General features: G+C 42.1%; 1 protein-coding gene across 3 annotated transcripts in view; it reads right to left on the reverse strand.

Annotated features, from left to right (window-relative positions):
- WDR19 (WD repeat domain 19) overlaps positions 1–21,274 on the reverse strand; it is a 91,973-nt gene that overhangs the window by 37,446 nt on the left and 33,253 nt on the right. For 2 of the 3 annotated variants that reach the window (XR_012904319.1, XM_014576748.3), the window contains exons 13-24: positions 21,149–21,255; positions 20,379–20,501; positions 19,498–19,647; positions 18,872–19,019; positions 14,218–14,422; positions 13,459–13,618; positions 10,538–10,648; positions 9,609–9,718; positions 7,980–8,037; positions 4,057–4,203; positions 3,892–3,974; positions 469–552 (exon numbers count right to left, since the gene is read on the reverse strand). Coding sequence is in view for 2 of the 3 variants with exons in the window: in XM_014576748.3 (XP_014432234.2) it covers positions 469–552; positions 3,892–3,974; positions 4,057–4,203; positions 7,980–8,037; positions 9,609–9,718; positions 10,538–10,648; positions 13,459–13,618; positions 14,218–14,422; positions 18,872–19,019; positions 19,498–19,647; positions 20,379–20,501; positions 21,149–21,255 (1,486 nt within the window). In the remaining variant the exon portion in view is untranslated. The remainder of the gene's footprint in view (positions 1–468; positions 553–3,891; positions 3,975–4,056; positions 4,204–7,979; positions 8,038–9,608; positions 9,719–10,537; positions 10,649–13,458; positions 13,619–14,217; positions 14,423–18,871; positions 19,020–19,497; positions 19,648–20,378; positions 20,502–21,148; positions 21,256–21,274) is intronic. The other variant, XM_014576749.3, reaches the window with a different exon arrangement.

Genomic DNA, 21,274 nt, shown 5'->3' on the forward strand with positions numbered 1-21,274 from the left:
AGATCCTGTACTTGGACCTTTCATATCTTATAGTTGAGCTCACGATTAGGGAAAATTTGGAGACTCAATTATGACAAATAGTACTACTGTAATTTATTTAAAAAAATGTTTATTTTCCAGACTGTGATGATTAATCATAGATTTTTATAAAAACTCCAGAGTTTTTAGAAGAAAAATAAACTTCAGCATATCATCACTGCTAAACACAGCTACTATACTTAAAAGCTATAATACATTTTTAAAAAAAGCTTTTTAAAGCTTAACCCAAGGATAATAAAATCAGAAATATTTCTTTCCTTGTCAGAAATGCAATCTGTCTAGTTTCAAGACATTTGTCGAATATTTGATTTTTATATTTTTCCATGAATACTGTATTCACTGCATACTTCTTGGTTTATGAACAAAATTGAATATTAACATTTGGTAGCTCTAAATCTTTGGTTATTTGACTCTGAAAATTAAACATACCTGCCATCTGCTTCTTTTGCTTTAGCATACTGCAGGTGGATCTTTGGAGATGATACACAAGGGAGAAGCTCACCAACCTTTGCCCTAGAAAACCAAGATAATAAAGTAACCAAATAATAAACATGACCATTCTTTATTTGATTTCATCAAATAAAGTATAAGCATATTTGTAGAAATATTCAAGTGAAAAAAGGTACTAACAAAATGTGTGCCAAATGAATAGCACAACAACATGATCTTATACTTTAGCAATAATTAAAACAAAAAATAGTATGTACAAGTAGTCATTTAAATGAAAAAGGAAATTAATACGATAATTTGCATTACAAATATTTTCTCTTCTGTTATATAGATGAGAAGCTTTGAAAGCGCTTTAAAGTGTTTACAAAAAGCAAACAGCAGTTAACTCTAAAATTTTGATTTACTTCAACTTGTGTTTCTGAAGATTCAGAGTGTAAATCACACTTGATCTAGTCCACAGGAAAAATCAGTAGACTGTTTAATCAGACTCAGAGGGGTAGCCATGTTTGTTGTTTCTAAAGCTACAGACTTGTAGTCCTGTGTCACGGCACATTAGAGACTAACAAATTTATGAGGTCATGAGCTTTTGTGCTCATGACCTCATAAACTTGTTAGTCTCTCAACATGCCACAGGACTGCTCATTATTTAATCAGACACATTCAGGACAGTCAACAGACTTCACTGGGGTCTGTGCAAGGCATGACATGGTTCCCATGGTTCCAGGGGAAACGGGTAGAGCAGTGGTTTCCAGCCTTTTTACACCCAAGATCACTTTTTAAATGTCAGGACAAGCCAAGATCTACCCCACCTCTTCCCCAAGACCCCACCCCCTCCATTCTCCTCCTCTCTATCACTAACTGTCCCCAGCCCTTACTATCACTGGGGCCGTGTCCACACTCAGGGGTTCTTTCGAAAAAAGTGCCCTTTTTTCGAAAGAACTTCCCCTGCGTCCAGACTCAAGCCGCGTTCTTTCGAAATTATTTCGAAAGAATGCGGCTTTTCTTTCGATGGCGGTAAACCTCGTTTCACGAGGAAGAACGCCTTCTTTCGAAAGTTCCTCTTTCGAAAGAAGGCGTTCTACAATGTAAAGAGGCCGTCTTCGAAAGAGAGCATCCAGACTCGCTGGATGCTCTCTTTCGAAAAAGCGGATTTCCTCTATCGAAAGATCCGCCTGCTGTCTAGATGCGATCTTTCGAAAGAGGCTCTTTCGAAAGAAGCCTGCAGTCTAGACACAGCCCAAGTTAAGGCAGGAGTTGTGGGCTTTGGGTGGAATGAGGAATTTGGGTGTGGGAAGGGGTGAGAAGTGCAAGCGCTGGGGGAGAATCTGGGTACAGGAGGAGGTGAAGAAGGGGATGCTAGTTCACAGTCGGGGTTCCAGGCTGGAGAGTTGAGGTTAGGTGGGGTGCTGAGCAAGGTGCAGGCTTGTGGGGGTGCAGGAGTTTAAGTGGTATATGAGGAGCTCAGGGCAGGGCGGTTGGGTGTATGATGGGCTCAGGACACAGATTTGCAGTGTGTGGATGGTGTAGGAGTGTTGTGGCAGAAGACTTGGGGATGTGGGGATGCAGGAATTTGGGGATGTGAAGGGCTCAGGACAAGGGATTCAGGTGTATGATGGGCTCAGGTTTGGGGTCTGTGGGAGTGTTATGATGCTGCAGCCAGATGGGGGCTTGGCCTCAATTGGGGGCTAGTTGGCCAGGCTTCACTTTTAAATAAAATATGTCCAACACAAAACGTTTCAGAATTGTCTTTATTTATGGGAGGGGCAGGGAACCTGTTTTGGGTGAGGTGCCACTAACCCACTGAAAAAAAAATCAGTTGGGACCACACAAGTGAGATGCAAAAAAACCACAACCCCTCAAACCCCCAATCCTCACTGATGTGGCCCCAACTGAGACATCTCACTCCCCTGGCACTCCAGCCCCATGTGGGAGGAGGGTAGATAGGACTGAGGTTCAAAGCCTCAGGCCAGATTAACTCTTCTGGGGTTCCAGGGTTAGTAGAATTTGTGGGCCCCTCTACACTCTGAGATGGGGCCAAAAATGAGGGACCCAGTGAATGGGACAGGGCTGCCAGTGAGTAGGATAGGGATGGGGGAGAAAATCTGGGTGGAAAACAGGGTAAGGAGCAAGCTGGGGTAGATGTCTGGCTAGGAAGACGGGGGCAGGAGAAGGGTGCTGGTGGGTGTCTGGCCAGAAGGCAGGGTCAGGGTGCTGCTAGGGGTCTGGCCAGGGGGTAGGGTGCTGGTGGGGGCCAGGGCAGGGTGCTGGTGGGGGATGGGGTAGGTGGGAGTCTGGACAGGGGGCAGGAGCGGGGTGCTGGATGGGGCTCTGGCCATGGTGCAGGATGCTAGTAGGGGCCGGTGCAAGGGTGCTGGTGTGGGCTGAGGCAGGTGGGAAACTGGCCAGGGGGGTGCTTGTGTGTGTGTGTGTGTGGGGGAGGGGGGGAAGAACAGCTTGGCTGGTACCTGGGGATCCCGCTGTGTGTGCTGCTCCTCTGGTCTGGTGCAAAGCTGGAGACTTCCTTCCCTCTGCTACCTTCCTGTGAGAGGGGGAGAGGGCATCCCGGGCTGTGTGCCAGATCCAGTCTCAGGAAGCAAGCAGGCTGCTCCTCCCCCAAACAGCCAGTGTGCTTCCTGAGAAGTTGGATCTGGTGCGCAGCTGGGGACTTCCTTCCCTCTGCTGCCTTCCTGCGCAGGGTGTGTGTGTCCTGCAGCCCGGGACTTGCCTGCCCTTCAGCCATCAGCGCAGGAAGGCAGGCAGCAGGGGGAAGGAAGTCCCTGGCTGTGCACCAGACCCGACTTTTCAGGAAGCACGCCGGCTGTTTGGTGGAGGGAAGGAGCAGCCTGCATGCTTCCTGAGACTCTGGGTCTGGTGTGCAAGTGCAGGACTTCTCTCCCCAAGCCGCAGGAAGCTGGTGCTAACTCCATTTTCCCAGGAGGTAGTGCCAGCACGGGCTACTTCTTGGTGGTGGTGGGAAAATGCGGGAGGAGGGGGCTGGAATGCCTACGATCGACTGGTTGTGCCTACAAACTCAACCAGTTGGTCACAATCAACAGGTTGGTGACCACAGGGCTAGGGCATTGAGCTAGGCCCTTCAGCGCCACCCAGGACTCTGCTCCTACACTTCAGTTAGTCTATAAGGTGCCACAGGACTCCTCGTCGCTTTTGCAGATTCAGACTAACGCGGCTACCCCTCTGATACCAGGACTCTGGACATTATTTAAAAGGCCTGGGGCTCCAGCTGCTACTGTTGCTACCGTAACAGCTGGAGCGCTGGATCCTTTTACATTTCTGGGCCCCAGGATAATGAAGATGATTAGAGGAGTCCTATTTCTTTTCAAAGGGCACTACAGTTTGACCAGTTTTTCAAGGAATGTAAAATGGTACTAAATGTGCACTTACCAGTTTTTACAGCGAATATATACTGAAGCAGCCTTGTCGTAATATTGGCCTTTTTCATATAGCTGGGCAGCTTCTGAAAATTGCTTCAATAAAAATTATAAAAATGTTAATTTGGAGACTGTGAATTTATCAAATTATTAATGCTGTCTCTGTTACTAGGGATACCTTCATACTCTCCAGAATGGCTCCACAGTCTCTCTTTAGCAGCCTGCTAGGATGTTTAATGGCTTGATTAACCCCTCTACGAATGTCTCCCATTCGAATGGACATCTGAGCCACTCCAGCTAGACAAGCTTCATCATGTTCCTGGTACTGGTGATGAAAAGTGAAGCGATAACTATATTTTCAGTAGAAAAAGTATTGGTTTTCCTTGCTGGCCACATTTAGGTAACTTTCTAGAGAAGTTCCATCAATTTTTCACACTTCTACTTTTTTAAATAACTCACCAGGCCAGGACAAAGATAGGTTTCAAAAAGAGACAAGGAAACAGAACAGAACACCAGCACAGATGAACAGAAAAAAGGCAGATGGGGAAGTTATTTACTTCTAAGTGGACTTCTCTCAAAGTACTAGCCCAATAAATTCACACATTTGGTTTTTAAATAATAAGAAAGCACTGCTATTTCTCTTGTTCTGAAAAATCTGATTATTCATTTTATTCTTCTTTACTGATCAGCTCACTACAAAAAAATGAAGAGATCTATATAAGTATTGTATTTCAATATATTATTATTTTGGCCCTGCCCCACTTAATATTGACCATTTGAACAATTTCACAATAATCACGTAACCATAATTTCCATGTACTACGTTAGTTCAGTAGATATTAATAAACTAGGCCTGTCAATCATAGTTAATTCACACAACTAAAAAATTAATCACAATTAAAAACGATTAATCACAATTTTAATTGTGCTGCTAAACAATAGAATACCAATTAAAATGTATCAAATATTGTGAATATTTTTCTCTATTTCCACATATATTCTGTGTTGTAATTATAATCAAAGTGTATATTTTTTTCTTTCAAATATTTGCATTGTAAGAGTTCACCTCATACAAGTAATGTAGTACAATCTCTTTTTTATGAACGTGCAACTTACAAATATTCATTTTTTGTTTTGTTTTGTTACTTGGTCCACTCAGACCAAAGGCCCATCTAGCCCAGTATCCTGTCTTCTGACAGTGGCCAATGTCAGGTACCCCAGAAAGAATACACAGAATAAGTAATCATCAAATGATCCATCCCGTCACCCATTTCAAGCCCTGACAAAATGAGGCTAGGATTACCATCCTTGCCCATACTAACCACTACATTTAAAAGGCAGAGCTGCAGCAGAGTTAGCTCCTGGGTCCAGGAGCTGGCCCCACTGCAGCTCTGCAGTTTCCTCCTCTTATTGAGTAGTTGATGGAAATTCCGTTGACTACTTGATTAACTAATTAAACACAACTTAACATCCTTATTTTAAACCTGCTACCCATTAATTTCATTTGGTGACCCCTAGTTCTTATGGGAATAAATAAATAACTTTTTCTTATTTACTTTCTCCATTCCTGTCATGATTTTATAGACTTCTATCATATCTGCCCCCCCTTAGTCTCTTCTTTTCTAAGCTGAAAAGTCCCAGTCTTTTTACTCTCTCTTCAGATGGCACTCATTCCAAACCCCTAATCATTTTTGTTACCCTTTTCTCAACCTTTTCCACCTGGATCAATCGGTCTTCAGCTATCGTTAAGACTGCGCCGATCACAACACGTCCACCATTCTTCTCACACTCTTGCCTTTCTTCTCCACGTTCGTCCAAAATGTTTAACAATGTCATCTTCCCATCTTCTTGGAGGCTGACTGGGTGGTCTTTTCTGTTCTTGCAGGTACCACTCAGCAATAATTGCGGTCCACCTATTGTCCTGCCCATTGCATTTTGTTACGTCTGCTTTCCACGATAATATCTTTCACACCGCTGCGTTCTCTGACAATTTAATTTGGAATACAATCCAGAAGGGAAATTCCTAATATAGCACTCTCCATTGCCCTTACAGCTACCAATAGTCACTCCTCTCTCTCTTCATCAGTGCCCACGTTTCTCTGCCGTACAACATGGCTAGCAGCACTGTTGAATTGAAGATATTTGTATGTGTGGTCTTATCGATTTTTTCTTTGAGGACGTCCTTGATGGAACTGAATGTGCACTATCCTGCCTGAATCCTTCACAAGAGTTCTCCATTCAGGTCTTGGAGAATATTAACTTCTTGGCCCAAATATATGTACTATTCCACTTCTTCGATTTCTTCTCCTGTTATCATTATTCGGGCTTTTCGTAAGACGTCTGATCGCATGTATTTCGTTTTGCAGCGGTTCATTTTCACACCGACCTGACTGCTTTTCTTGTCAAGTCTTCATAGCATGCTCTGCAATTGATTGGTGCTTTCGACAATTAATACTATGTCGTCCACGAATCTGAGATGAGATAATCGTTCTCCATTTATGTTGACACCACTCCTCCAATTAATCTTGTTTATAAACATTTCAAGGTATGCAGTGAATAGTTTCGGTGAAATTGTATCTCCTTGCTTCATGCCTTTCTTAATTGGGATACGGAGGAGCGTAATATCTGTCGTACATCCAGTATTCGCTTCCTTCAACAAATTGATGTATTGCGTGTTAATGCCCTGTTCTGTGAGCGCCTTTAATATTGCGTTGAACTTGACGCTATCAAAGGCCTTTTCATAGTCAATGAAAGAAATGCACAGCGGAAGTTAGTATTCCCTCGTTCTTTCTAGGAGCTGGATAAGGGTAAATATATGGTCGATCGTGCTGAAATTTCTTCGAAACCCTGCCTGCTCTCTCGGCTGTTGTTCATCCAAGCTCTGCCTTTGAGATAAGGCGCCCACATCTGTATGCAGTATTCAAAACATGGATGTACCATGGATTTATATAGAGGCAGTAAGATATTCCTGCAATTTAAATGCAATAAGAGCCCAGCTCCTACTATATTTAAACCAAAGAACCTCAGCAGGGGTAGGTCCTGGAACCAGTACAAGACAGGACTGAGCAAGCCTGGCTCAGTCCTGGCTTGCTCCAGGTCCAGGACCTACCCACTGTCACTATGCAGTTAAAATATAATAAGATCTGGGGATGGCATAATTTATAAATTCAACTTTTATGATAGAGATTGTACTACAGTACTTGTATTCAATTAAAAAAACATAAGGAATAGTATTTTTCAATTAAACAGTTCAAATACGTGTAATAAAAATAAAGTGAGCACTATACACTTTATATTTCATGTTGTAATGAAATCAATATATTTGAAAGTGTGGAAAAAACACCCAAAATAGTTAAATAAATGTTACTCTAACAGTGGGATAAACTGTAATTAATTTTTTAAATTGCTTGACAGACCTATAGTAAACTGTTTATTATCAAATATACAATTTTTCCAGGTGTGTACAATGATAAGAAATAGCAATGCATGAAGATTGTTTTTCCAAATGGAAGTGAGAGTTACATTATTTACAAAAGAATACACAACCCTATATTTAAATAAACTGTAAGAGAAGGACTCAGTATATATTGAGAAATTGGAGAAGGTCCAGAGAAAAGCAACAAGAATGACTGAAGGTCTAGAGAACATGACCTATGAAAGAAGACTGAAAGAACTGGGCTTGTGTAGCTTGGAAAAAAGAAGATTGAGGGGGGACATGATAGCAGTTTTCAGGTATCTAAAAGGATGTCACAAGGAAGAGGGAAAAAAAATTGTTCTTCCTGGCCTCTGAGGACAGAACAAGAAGCAATGGGCTTAAACTATAGCAAGGGAGGTTTAGGTTGGACATTAGGAAAAAGCTCCTAAACTGTCAAGGTGGTTAGACATTGCAATAAATTGCCTAGGGAGGTTGTGGAATCCCCATCTCTGGAGATATTTAAGAGTAGGTTGGATAAATGTTTGGATAAATGTCTATCAGGGACGGTCTAAACAGTACTGGTCCTGCCATGAGGGCAGGAGACTGGACTCAATGACCTCTCAAGGTCCCTTCCAGTCCTAGTATTCTATGATTCTATATTATAATTACTTGTATACCAACATTACCTTATTGTCACCTGTGATTCCCTTCTCATAGTGTGCCAAAGCATTTACATAATCACCCCTAAAAAAAAAAAGTGTAAAAATGGATATTAATAGGAACAACAATTGCAGAGTTAAGTCTGCTTATTTAGCTGAGAAATAAATGGATCTCCTAAAGCAACACACACAGTTAATCCTGTGATCACATTTTTCCAGTATTTAATGCAATTTTTTTTTGCGAGAAGGTTATAAAAAGTGCCATGTAGTCACAAATGCCTCAGTTCCCTCCTTTTTGTGGCCACCTGTAGCTATTGTCTCTAATTACGCAGGCATTTTGATCCAAAACATCTTAATTTCTAAACTGAAATTATAATAAAGTTACTAAGTTTTATGTAGTTTGTGCCACAACATATTTACTTTTCACTTTAACCCTATGGGCCTTGTGAGCCTTTTAATTCCATCTCAGACCTCTGTGGCTTAGGTAAGAAGGGTAGAATTAAGCATGTGTGTTATATCCCTTCATGTTTCAAGAAGAATAAAATAGTGACAATGCACACCTGTCTCTTAGGGAAGCCTCTTTCCACAAGCACTTCTAGTCCTTTTACATCTTGAGCTCAACAGGCAATGGAGGCTGATTTCAGAAAGAAGTGTCCTGTTTTGATACCATTAATGTTGACTAATAATATATTTACTGACAAACAAAATAGAACACTTTTATTCCAAAATAAGGGGGTTCCCAAACAGACTTGTTCCAAAACAACAATAGGTATGAATTAAAAAATTATTTAGCAATTTCAGTGCACATCTGTGCACAAATAAGGCCTGTATCAGGGTTTATGACTGTCATGCCAAAAACATCTATGGGCCCTAAGACGTGAGCCTTTAACACTGGAATTCACTGGTGATGAGGCTGAATTTGATTTTTAAGCAACTCCTTCATATGGTCTCTCTGGAAGCTTGGAAACCTGGTATTGCAGAAGCCCTCTCAGCCACTGTCTTTCCATAAATCTCACTCACTTTACCAGATTAAGCCTGCTTAACGGCTGCTCATTGGTACATACCTGAAGCAGCCATGTTCTCCTATCTTGATTTTACAACCAAAGAAAACAAGATATCAATGTGATAGGGCCAGCAATATAGTTAGGTTTAGAAGACAAGAGTCTTCAAGAGTCTTGAATTCTGGCTCTTTTCACAAATATGCAGAAGATGGGAGGACTAAGGATGATCTGAGAATGAGAGGAATGGGCATTTAAATACCAAACTTTCTTCCATTCTCAACAGCAGAGAGAAAAGGTGGCATGTAGGAGAAAGCTACTCCAAGCTACAACTGATCTGCAACTAAATATCTGGGTAACAGTCTATTTTGTTTGCACTGGTAAATTGACTTCATTTTTTCTTTTAATGGGCACTTAAAACAATCATGAGCAGCTACATTTGTGAACCACATTTCCAAAATAGTTTTCTGTGGATACTCCCAATCTTCCTGGTACAACAGCTGCAGGACCTCTCAGGGTTTTTGAATAGCACTGTAATGAGCTGTAGTGGTTCGAACAAATCGCACTCTGTGGAAATGCTTTCAGGACATCACTAGCATTTTTCTATTTTGTAGTAGTAGTTCAATATTATGATCCCACATTTTACTATAGAACATACGTGAATTCAAGCTGCATAGCATACTCCTTCGAGATGAATGAGATCTGGTCCGGGGCCAATCGCTTAGCTAGCTGTAGTGCACTGTCCCAATGCTGTAAATCTCTTCTCATCTGTTACCAAAATAAACTCTTTGAGCTTTTTGGGAATAAAACCAATCTTCTGATATAAGCACCAAATACTGAATTATTATAATAATTTCTACTATAATAAATACAATTATCAAAGTTTGTAACTTGGCTGGATTCAACAGCAAGTATGAGACAGATGATAGTAAGAAGGTGATATAGTAATAAAAGGCACAATACATACTTTAATTAAGCAACTGACAGATCCATATTATTAGGACTAAAAATGTTTAGAAATACTATAATACTGAGTAGAATTAACACCATGTAAAATAATCACATAGTCCAATAAATGGGACTTGTCATGTAAGTAAGTGTGGCAAGAGTGGAAACCGGTACAATACTTACACAAATTTTATAAAAAAGTTTTTTAGGGTTTTGGAAAACAGGAGAGGCATTCAAAGTTACGTATTTTTTCAACTGTTTTTGAAATGACAAAATGTTTAAATGTTATTGCCATTACAACTGTCCAATATCAGCAATTTACAATAGAACAGTCCTATAGTTCCTGCTTTCATATGCATTTAAGATGCACTATTGCAAATCACTGATCTTAGAAAATGACAAGGTAACAAACATTTCTCAATAAAACTATAATAAAATACTTCATCTAAGTTTGATTGTCTCTGTAAAATCTACACTGTATGTGCAGACACATTGTTTTAAAATATATTAATTATATACAGGTGGTACCTCAAAAACTGGTACTCTCTAGTCCGGCAACTTCTGTCATTATTCTGTATATAAGACTGGCAAGAAAAACAATTAATATCTGACAAGCTTGTAGGCAACTTTACTAGGTACCTCAAGTGCAGCAACAGGACAGGTGGATGCCAGATATAAATCCTGAGCCAGATTAAAGTCATTGGTAAACATGGCAAGATGTCCTGCTAAAAGGTTGTGGTCTTCTATTCTCTGTAAGTAAAAATGGAGTGCTACAAGTGTCCAGAAGATTATACTATCACAAATTGTATCATCTATTACTATTTTTTTTTAAAGATTCTACAGATCCTTCTACTAGGTCATGTGTCTGTGCATGTGTCACCTTCTTTACCCAGAAAAAAACATGGCACACAGTTTTGCTGTAAGGATTTGCAGAGTTTTAACAAATTATATAACATCTCATTACACAACAAGTGGGACTCTTCTCAACATACACATAAGGCCTGCTGTCAAATAGGAAAGGACAGAGTCTACCCAAAACATGTCAGTCAGCAAAACGTAAGGGCCCAGTTCTAAAGCCCTCATTTTAAAAGGTCCAATAGACACATTGTTTTAAAATATATTAATTATATATAGGTGGTACCTCAAAAACTGGTACTCTCGAGTCTGGCAACTTCTGTCATCCAGCAGAATCATGGATGCTCATGAACCAGAGAGCCCAGAAGATTAAAGGCAGGCAGGAGGGCCAGATGGGCTGGGGCAACAGTGTCAGCAGCCCAGCTGGCGGCAGCAGAAGACCGGGGCTGGAGCCCTCCAGCAGCCTCTAGCAGCTCGGGGCCTGGCTGGAGTCACCTGGCAGCATGGGTTGGCACAGGGCTCACTTCTGAGCCCTGCGGCAGCCTCCAGGAGCACAGGTCCGGGGCACCACAGCAGCTCCCTGGAGTATGGGACCAGAGCCCTGCAGCAGGCCCCTGGAGCATGGGGCTAGAGCCAGAGCCCTGCAGCAGCTGCTGAATGGGGTGGCAAGAGTCAGAGGGAAGGAGAGGTAGTGAATGGGATGGAGTAGCCCAATAAGATTATCTCTAAGACCCAGCAATCTTGTGTGATCAGCTGTACACATGGTGGAAATGGTGTAGGCTGTAGTCAAATGGGTACTGCATAGCAGGCAAAATGGGGAGGTCATGCAAACCCTTGATCAAAAGGTTCAAAACTGTGGTTTTGATGACACTGGTCACTGGCTGAGTTGCTAATGACTGTTAGTATTGTGGTTGTTGGTGTCTCAGTGACCTGTTACTCTGCGCGTATTGTGAAGGCCTGGAATGAGGTCAGGCACAGCTAGGTTATGTGGGGCACTGGCAGGGTTGGTCTCTCTTCCTCTTTTGAAGTGATTTATACATGGCCAGTGTTCATAGTGTGGCACAAGTCCTTCTTAGGCATATGCAGCTGTATAGGTTGTGTAGGCCTAGGTATGCCCCCCCTCCAGCCCCATCCCACAGCCAATACCCCACAAGCTGCGCCTAGCCCTGCTCACCAGGTGGTGGTGAATGATGCTCACAGTCCAGAAGATTCCAGAGGAGGGGCAGCTGGCAGATGAAGAGAAGTGGCATGCTTTCAAAGCACTGCTTCTCTCTGGACAGCAGTGCGACTGCTTCCTCTCCTTTGGCCCACACCACCCACTGCCCCCCACACTTCCCACCTTCTTTCTTGAGGCTGTAGGTGAACCTCTCTTCCTGCACTGCTCCATGATTGCCAACTCTCCCAAGATCGGACAGACTGAACACAATTGCAGTCAATGGTGTCTAGACCAGTGGTCCCCAATGTGGTGCCTGCTGGCGCCATGGCGCCCGCCGGGGCATTTATGTGTGCCTGCCAAATGATCTGGGCCGGCCCCACCCCCAGTGCTGGCCCCGGGCATGTGGGCAGCCCCGCCTCCAGGCACATGGCACATGTGCAGTGCTGGTGCCGGCCTGGACACCCGGTCCGTGCGCGGCCCCGCCCCTGGACGTCCAGCAGCCCCGAAAGGTTGGGGACCCCTGGTTGAGACCATCTGGTCTGAGAGAGTTGGCAACCCCCCTCCTCCCACAGCACCCACTTACGAGGCAATTGCTCCCCTACAAGATGGGATGCCAATGCTGGGCTGCACAAGTCACAAACATGGGTAAGGACAGCCTGGGAAATTTTCCAATGTGTATTACTATGCATTTATCCGCATAGAATTTCACTTCTCATTTTTTTGCCCAGCCACCAAGTTCCATGAGATTCCTTTGTAACTCTTCACAGTCTGCTTTGGACTTACAGAGGATACAAAACTGCTCAAGGTAGGTACATTTTGCCACCTTACTGTTTATCCGTTTTTCCAGATCATGTATGAAAAAGTTGAATAGTACTGGTCCCAGTACAGACCCCTGGGGTACACCACTATTTACTTCTCTCCAGCATGAAAACTGACCATTTCTTCCTATCCTATCTTTTAACCAGTTCCTAATCCATGAGAGGACCTTCTGTCTCATCTTACAATAGCTTACTTTGCTTAACAGCCTTTGGTGCGGGACCTTGTCAAAGCTTTCTGAAAATCTAAATACACTATATCCTCTGAATCACCATTGTCCACATTCTTGTTGAACCCCCCTCAAAGAATTTAATAGATTGGAGACACGTGATTTTCTTTTACAAAAACCATGTTGATGCTTCCCCACCAAACTGAGTTAGGAGTATCTGCCTGTAATTGCTATGATCACCTCAGGAACCTTTTAGAAAAAATTGGTCTTACATTAGCTATCTTCCAGTCATCTTGTGCAAAACCTGATCTAAACCATAGGTTATATATACACCACAGAGTATGTGCACATAGTACTACGTTTCTCAAGGCAAATAAATTAATTAAGGAGGGATTCCAGTAAGTATCTGAAATCAAACTGTCTAGAGATGGCTCTGACTTCTCCTCAATATATACAGTCTCCCTCTCCGATATGGATATAATATAATACACAACACCAGAATTCCAGCAATCTTCATCTTTCATATTTTTACAAAAAGATTTGACAATTACTTTTAAATGTTACCTTTATTTGCTCTAGTGACATCACCATACCAACATTTGCAATGGTCCGATAAACACGTACTGCAAACTCCAATTCCATGTGATGCAGGCAAGCTCTGGCAAGCTCATTCCAACTAGATTGATCATTCAGACGTTTGCATAACTCCCATGCTTCAGAAAACCTATGCAGGGTGAAACAAAACAAAGTAAAAGTTGCATTCAATATATCTTTTCTTATAATATTTTCTTTTAAACCTAAAAAGCTTGATAAACTTTAAAAGTAGAGAGCAACTGGGAACTGACTAATTTCTAGGTTGGGGAAAATTGTTAGGGGCCACATGACAGGAAAAAGTAGGGCCACATGAATATGCTGGCCTGCAGTTTATCCTCAATTGCCCCACCTGTCTTCTTAAGAAAAACTATTTTCTTTCTCTGGCTTACTTCTCACCTTGCACTATCCTTCCATTGTACTGTTTTTGCTCCCTTGGAGAGACTGGGGTGGCATGCACTTTGTCAGTTTTGGGGGAGAAGCTATCGTGGAGCCCTGAACAGCTCTTGAATAGATTAGTGTGGCTCTTACTTAACAGTGAAAAAAAAAATCATTGGATCACGTGTTACTCAGCTATCCAAACAAACTAAACACTTATATGGAATGATGGTTTAATATAAATTTTATCAATATTCAGCATGGGATTTTTAGCATACTAGCATGTGCAATATGTTGTGTGCTTCAATCACAGAAGAAAATGATTAAATCAATATAATTAAAAAGCAGACCTACCTTTTCAACATTAAAGTCTGAGTAAGTATTTTTTTCAGCTCATTAAATCCAGTGTCTTTCAAATTGCCAAGGAAACTATGAGTACTAAGATAGATATTGTTTGTTTTCCCACTCTGAGTCTGACAGGTTAATTCTCCATTATACAAAAGCAATGGTTTATGGGAAAAGGGAACCTTGGTGCCACCTGCCAAAATAACCTTACACCCTGTATTAGGAAATCAGAAAAAAATGTTATTTAAAATGTTCCTACATTATGACATATTTAGCAGCCAGTTGCAGTTATGAACAGTTAAGAAATATAAGAGTGAAGGAATCTTATTTTGAAAATCTCAACAGGTTTGTTCTTTTATCCAACAGCGTTACATACACCTGGACCAATCTGACCTATTCAAGATCTCTAATTTTGGCATTCATCATCTACTGAAGATACCAAGTGTAAAAATATATGCCAAAACGATTTTCAAGAGCAACTAGCAAAAGAAAAAAACTAAGAGCATTTTAAAATTAAATCAGAAGCCGAAAGCTTGCCAAACAATCAGTGGATGACATAGATGCTAGTGGAGTATTAAAGACAGACAAGACTGCTGCAGAGAAATTAAATTAATTCTTTTCATCAGTCTTCATTGCAGAGGATGAGAGGGAGATTCCCACATCTGAGCCATTCTTGTTAAGTGACAAGTCTGAGGAACTGTCCCAGATTGAAATGTCAATAGAGGGGGTTTTGGAACAAACTGATAAACTAAACAGTAATAAGTCCCAATAGAAATCAAATATGAAATTGCAGAACTATTAACTATGGCAGGGCTACTCAACTGTGGAAGCTCTTGGTGCCATAATGATACTCACAGCACATGCCAAGGGCTGCAATGTAAATGTGGTTGCATACATGTACAAATATATGCAAATAGCTTCTTTCACACTGATGGGCATGAATACAAAGCATTTCCCACAATGTTTCTAGCATCTCCTCCTTGGCGGCTAGAACATAGACACCTTGTACCCATCTGTTCCAGCCAGCCCATCCGCTTGCATCTTTCAATGTTCACCCTGCCTGGGAGACGCCCTGCTGTTGTGGAGTGTACAGGCAGTCCTCGAGTTACGCGGCCCAGAGTGCAGCGGTCCCGCCACCTCGACCTCCGGGGCGAGAAAAGCTGCTCCGGGTGCCCCTGGTCTGCTGGGGACCGTCTCCAGCAGACCAGGGACACCGGGAGCAAAGCCGCAGCGGCGGCGGGGTCCCGTGCCTCTGAGGCTTTGCCAGAGCAAAGCCTCAGAGGCGCGGCACCCCGCTGCCGCTACGGCTTTGCTCCCGGTGTCCCTCGTCTGCTGGGGGGGGGGGGAGGCAGCTAGTGCACCCCCCCCCGCCAGCAGACCAGGCTTTTGTTGTGGACCCTGGGGTAGAGCAGCTGGGGTGCTGCCGGGTTGGTCCTGCAGGGACCTACCTGGCAGCCCAGCTGTTCTGTCCCAGGCTCGAGATTCAGCCACTGTTGAAACTGATCAGTGGCTGACTCCAGGAAGCTGGGGGCAGAGCCTGTATTTCCAGTGGAGGCGATGTTCAAAGGATCCCACCCACAGGCTGCATGTTGAGCCCCATGTAAACCCAAACCAGACTCGCAGGCCACAAACAAACAGGCCGAGCGCTGCATGCAGCCCATGGGCCACATGTTGAGTAGCCCTGAATTATGGCATATAACCTATCACTTAAATTAGCCTCTGTAATAGATGACTGTAGAACAGCTAATGCAATGTCAATTTTAAAAAGGCTCCTAGTAAATATAGGCGAGTAAGCCTAACTTCAGTACTAAGCAAACGGCTGAAACTAAAGACCAGAATTATCAGAAACATTTTGATTAACCTGATTGTTGGGGAAGATTCATCATAGCATTTGAAAAAGAAAATCATGCCTCACCAATCTATTAGAATTCTTTGAGAGTGTCACCAAGTGTGTTGACACGAGTGATCCAATTGATATAGTGTACTTGGAATTTCAGAATGCCTTTATCTAGGTCCCAAACCTTAAGTTCATAATCTTAAACTGAAGTTCCCAAAGGCTTTTAAGGAAAACTAGCTGTCATGGAATAAAAGGAAAAGTCCCCTCATGAATCAGTAACTGGTTAGATACAGGAAACAAAACATAGGAATAAAGGGTCTGTTTCCACAACGGAGAGGGGTAAATAGTGGGATATCTAAAAGATCTGTATAGGAACCTGTGCTGTTCAACATACTCATAAATGATCTGGAAAAAAGGGTAAGCAGTGAGGGGGTACAATTTAAAGACAATTCAAAATTTCTCACACGGTTAAGTCCTAAGCAGACTGCAAAAAGTTACAAGGGATCTTATTAACTTGAGTTATTGGGACACAAAATGGTAGATTAAAATTTAATGTGGATAAGTATGAACTTATGCACATTGGAAAACACTCAGTTCTGCAAACAAAATGATAGGGTTTCCACTTAAGAAAGATCTTGATAGTTTTTTGAAAACATCTGCTCAACAAGCAGTAGCAGTAAAAAAAACCCAGAACATTAGGAAGCATGAGAGGAGGGAAAGATATGAAGACAGAAAAGAGGAGGCTACCTGTAACAGGTTCTTTGAGCTGTGTGATCCCTCTCTGTATTACACTGAGGTTTTATACAGGCACACTATGGGTCTGGAGTGAAGAATTAGAAAGTGGTGTCCACTAAACTGCACATGTGCCCTGACTCACCTTGTGGTTTTGTCTGAAGAGATAAAGGGTAGAGCAGACTGACTGCATCTCCAGTTCTTTCTCCACTGCAAATCCCGTAGATCAGTGGCAGAGAAGAAGGAGAGCAGGAAGTATAATACAAATAGGAGCCAAACATCTCAACGAACCTCCAGTTACAGGTTTTTAAACTGCTCATCTTCAAATGATGGTCCTTATTGTATTCCATTGAGGGTAACTAACACAAGATACTAAAGTCATAGGAGGATGTGAAGATGCAGATGGAAGAGATAAATGGAAGACAGCCATGCCCTGAAGGAGACATCCCTCACCAAATACTTCACCAAGGCACAACGAACAGCAAAAACGTACATTTAACTCCACATGGCTGCTCTACGTATTTCCTGAAGTAGCACATTGTGGACGGAGGCCATGATTGAAGCCTGGGCTATTGCAGAATGGGCTCACAGCCTAAGGGTGGTGAAAGGCCAGATAATTGATATCAGAGCACAATGCACCCCAAAATCCACTTGTAGATTAGTGGCATAGACACTGCCTGCCAGCATCAGGCTACAGGCGGCATTTCAAAGCAGAAGTAGCGCATGGAGCCTGGGGTCAAGCTGGGGACTCTAACCCTCCACCCGACCCCAGGATCCATGTGGCATTGACACTTTGACAACGTTGCGTGCAGTCCGAGTTCCCAGCTGGCCTCGGGGTTGCATGTGGCATTTCAAAGCGGCAGCACCACATGGAGCCCAGGGTCTGGCCCCAGACTTCACGTGGCACTGTCACTTTGAAGCACCCCTTCTTCTCCCCTTCCTTGTTGCCTATTTCTGATAGAGGCAGCAAGGGGGGGGGGGGGGAGCAACTACTCGACTAGTCTGTTGACTATCCGATAAGTAAATGCTTATCGGATAGTTGACTAGAGGTTCCCATCCCTAACTCATACCATAGGCACTCTTCTATATTTACTAATAGTTTACTACTACAGTTAGCACAGTCACAAACACCTCAACTCAGAAAAGTAAATGGAGATTAGGGATGTGAATGTGAAGCCGTTTACATGATTAACGGATGAGCCTGGGCTTATCTGTTAATCCTAATAGTTACACACAGGCTGCTCCCACTGCTGCCTGTGTATCAGAGGCAGGGGTGGGGAAGGCAAGAGCCAGCTTTTAAGCCCTCCTGAACTCTGATACAGAGGAGGGAGCTGGTATGGATGGAAGCACCGGCTCCTCCCCACATCCCCACTGGTTAAACATGTAACCGCTGTAAATTTCAGAGAGTACATGTTTATAAAATTAAATACATTTTAACATTTATACTACAGGACATACATCTGCCCATATCTAAGTAGTATCAAAAGAGGAACCCCCCCCACCTCAAAAAAAAACAACTCCTTGCTTAACAGAAAGTATTGAAAGCTCAGTCTTGCCCCTCTTCACAGGTCCTAGAGTCCATAACCCATATCTTGTGTTCTGACAGGCTAACAATCTTTGGGCATTTAATTTGTAACTTCTAAGCCAATAGGGAATGAAAAGTCATTAAGACTTTGACCAACAACTAATATGTTCCTTTAAAAACTGTAGGGGGGAGTGCTTTTGGGCATTTTCTGTTTGGGAGAAAAGGGGAGGTAGGCTATTCAACCTCGTGGCGATTGTGCTACGAGGTCCAGCAAGGCTACATCTTGTCCCCTAAGCTGTTTAACATCTACATGAAGCCTCTGGGAGAGGCCACAACCTAGAATAGCAGGAAATCTGCAGGTCAGGACTGAAACGCTTTGTGAGAACTGTGTGGATAAACCTGCTTGTGTTTTGGCTGACAATACTTACCAGTAGCAGTACTATTACACACATGCAGCGAGTTCACATGAACATACTAATTAAAATGTAATATTTAAATAATGTTAACATGTTCTAACTAACTGCCATAAAATGTCAGATAACTAATTAACTATTAATTATTTACAGTACCTTGTATGGTATCCTTATGGAAGACATAAGTATACACTTTATCATCATCATAAGCAGCAAATACATCTTTATCTATTGGCCAATTTTCCCACAGGATGCCTTTAATAGTTGGTGGAAAATTTGGGATCTCATGAACACCATCATTTACCTAGAAAAATAGTAGTATAAATTACTTACTGAGTAGAAAGCTAATAAGACACACAGAATAGTGTGTGCAGTTCTGGTCACCCATCTCAAAAAAGATAGAAAAGGAGTAAGTGGTCCAGAAGGGGTCATGAAACAGTTTTAGAACATGAAACATTAAAACTGAAAATGAGAAAATACATAGTAACTTTAGATTACTTAAGTAATTATAAATATATATATATATATATAAACAGTACATAAACCAACTGCCTGAGATTAAGAAGAAATTTTTGCCAAAGGCAAGCTTAGACTGATCAGTCTAGCAACTTCTATGTCCCTCTCTCTGTCAGCTTACTTTTTTGGGGGCAGAGGGTGTATGACAAATACGTGCCAATCGGCACGTTTCTTTATGCTGTGATAAAACAAACCACACTGTAGAAATAACGTACAGACAACTCTGCTTGTAATTAAAGTGGAATTAATGTCATGAATTGACTTACTGGGCAATACAGAAAGCCTTCACTTTTGTCATCAATGAAAACCAATCTGGTTCCACTGGAGTCTGGAAAGATTTTTCTGACACTGACAGGATGCCGATATTCATTCACATATTGCCAGTCTTCAATGTAGAAATACTGAATAATACCTGTCTAATAATAAATAATAGCTCACTCAGAATACTATTACCACACAAGCAGCTATAATGTAAACATATTTGAGGTAATTCATTTTGATGGAGTTACTCTAATGGTATTCCATTTTGGTTTATCCTGTCTTCGGGGTGCTAATGTGTCCTTTAAGAACCATACACTCTTTACCACTTTAAACTGTGAGCTGTTTGAGGCAGGCACCATGCCTTTATGTTTGTACAGAGGATGGCACATGGCAGATGACAACTCCTATGTAGTTATCACAAAATAACCTAGATTATTAGATCTTTATAGTAGGGACTATTTTTTCCCTTGGAGGTCTATAAGGCTCCTAGCACGATGAGGGCCTGATCCTTGATTGATGCCCTTTGGCACCACTATAAAACAAATAAATAATATTAAATTCATTAGCAGTTTTGCTAATGCAGTTTTGTCTTCAACGAAAGCAGGAGTTGGCCTTAAGCTATGACGCTGAGCATCAACCATAAATAACTGAACTATTGTAATGTTCCAGTGCAATTGCATCACAGAGACCTAGATAATTAAGGAAGCTGGCTGAAATTTTGTCTGTGCTTAAAAACAGCTTGCATACAAAGTAAGTCAAGGTACACTACATATCAGAACCATACACTTTATGTTTACTTTAGGAAGAAAAACAGTGTAAGTTATCAAAAAAAAAAAAAAACCACTTACTGAATGTAAGAAAAATTTGAAACAAGCAAAGTACTTACATCTGTACCATAGATGAGGAAATCACCAGTAAGAGCATGGCACAAGATTCGACATTTATCATCCACAGTTGGGAAAAGTCGAGTCTCTCGTTCTTCCTGAGCATCCAAACCATCACCTTCTATCTAAAGTATAAAAATAATCAAAACAAACCACTACACTACCACTAGCAAGATATTAATGAATTTTGTTTTTATGAAACTGACAGCAAGGCATTACCTTATTGCAGTGGTCCCCAAGGCAGTGCCCGTGGGCGCAATGGCGCCTGCTGGGGCATTTATGTGCGCCCGCCTAGTTACCCGGGCTGGCCTGAGCCATTATTACACCCTGGGCACCCAGCGCATGCGCAGCCCAAGCCCCTGGGCGTGCGGAAGCCCCAAAAGGTTGGGGACCACTGCCTTATTGGATATAATCAGCTCAGATTTGTCCTCTCATATGTACAACTTACAAACCACTAGCTGCTCCCTAAAGCACCATACAGAATTTCCAAAGAAAGCTATTAATCAGTTCATAAGCTAGCACTTTTTTCTTATACAAGACAGAATTTACACTTTGGCAAGCCACACATAACTCAGTTGTGGTTCTCATGTTTGCTACCAAAATACTTTCTTGTAAGGTTTTTAACTTTTATGTTGGTTAGTTACATCTACCTACCCACTCAGCACCTAATTTCCACTCTAACCAATCTTACTATCATTAGGACTTACAATTTCTCTCTGTCTACTGCCACTTTAGCTGTCCTTTTAGAGTTCCAGATCTTCTGTATGCTTACCATATGCAACTGGACTTTACCCTCAAAAAGTGCAGCGGCATAGTCAGAATTGAGAGACATGCTGGCTACTGTCCCCAGATACTCCATGTCTTTAAGCTTTTTTACACCTACAAAATTTAATGCAGA

This window comes from Pelodiscus sinensis, chromosome 5 (genome assembly GCF_049634645.1).
Source record: "Pelodiscus sinensis isolate JC-2024 chromosome 5, ASM4963464v1, whole genome shotgun sequence".
Taxonomy (NCBI): Eukaryota; Metazoa; Chordata; order Testudines; family Trionychidae; genus Pelodiscus; species Pelodiscus sinensis.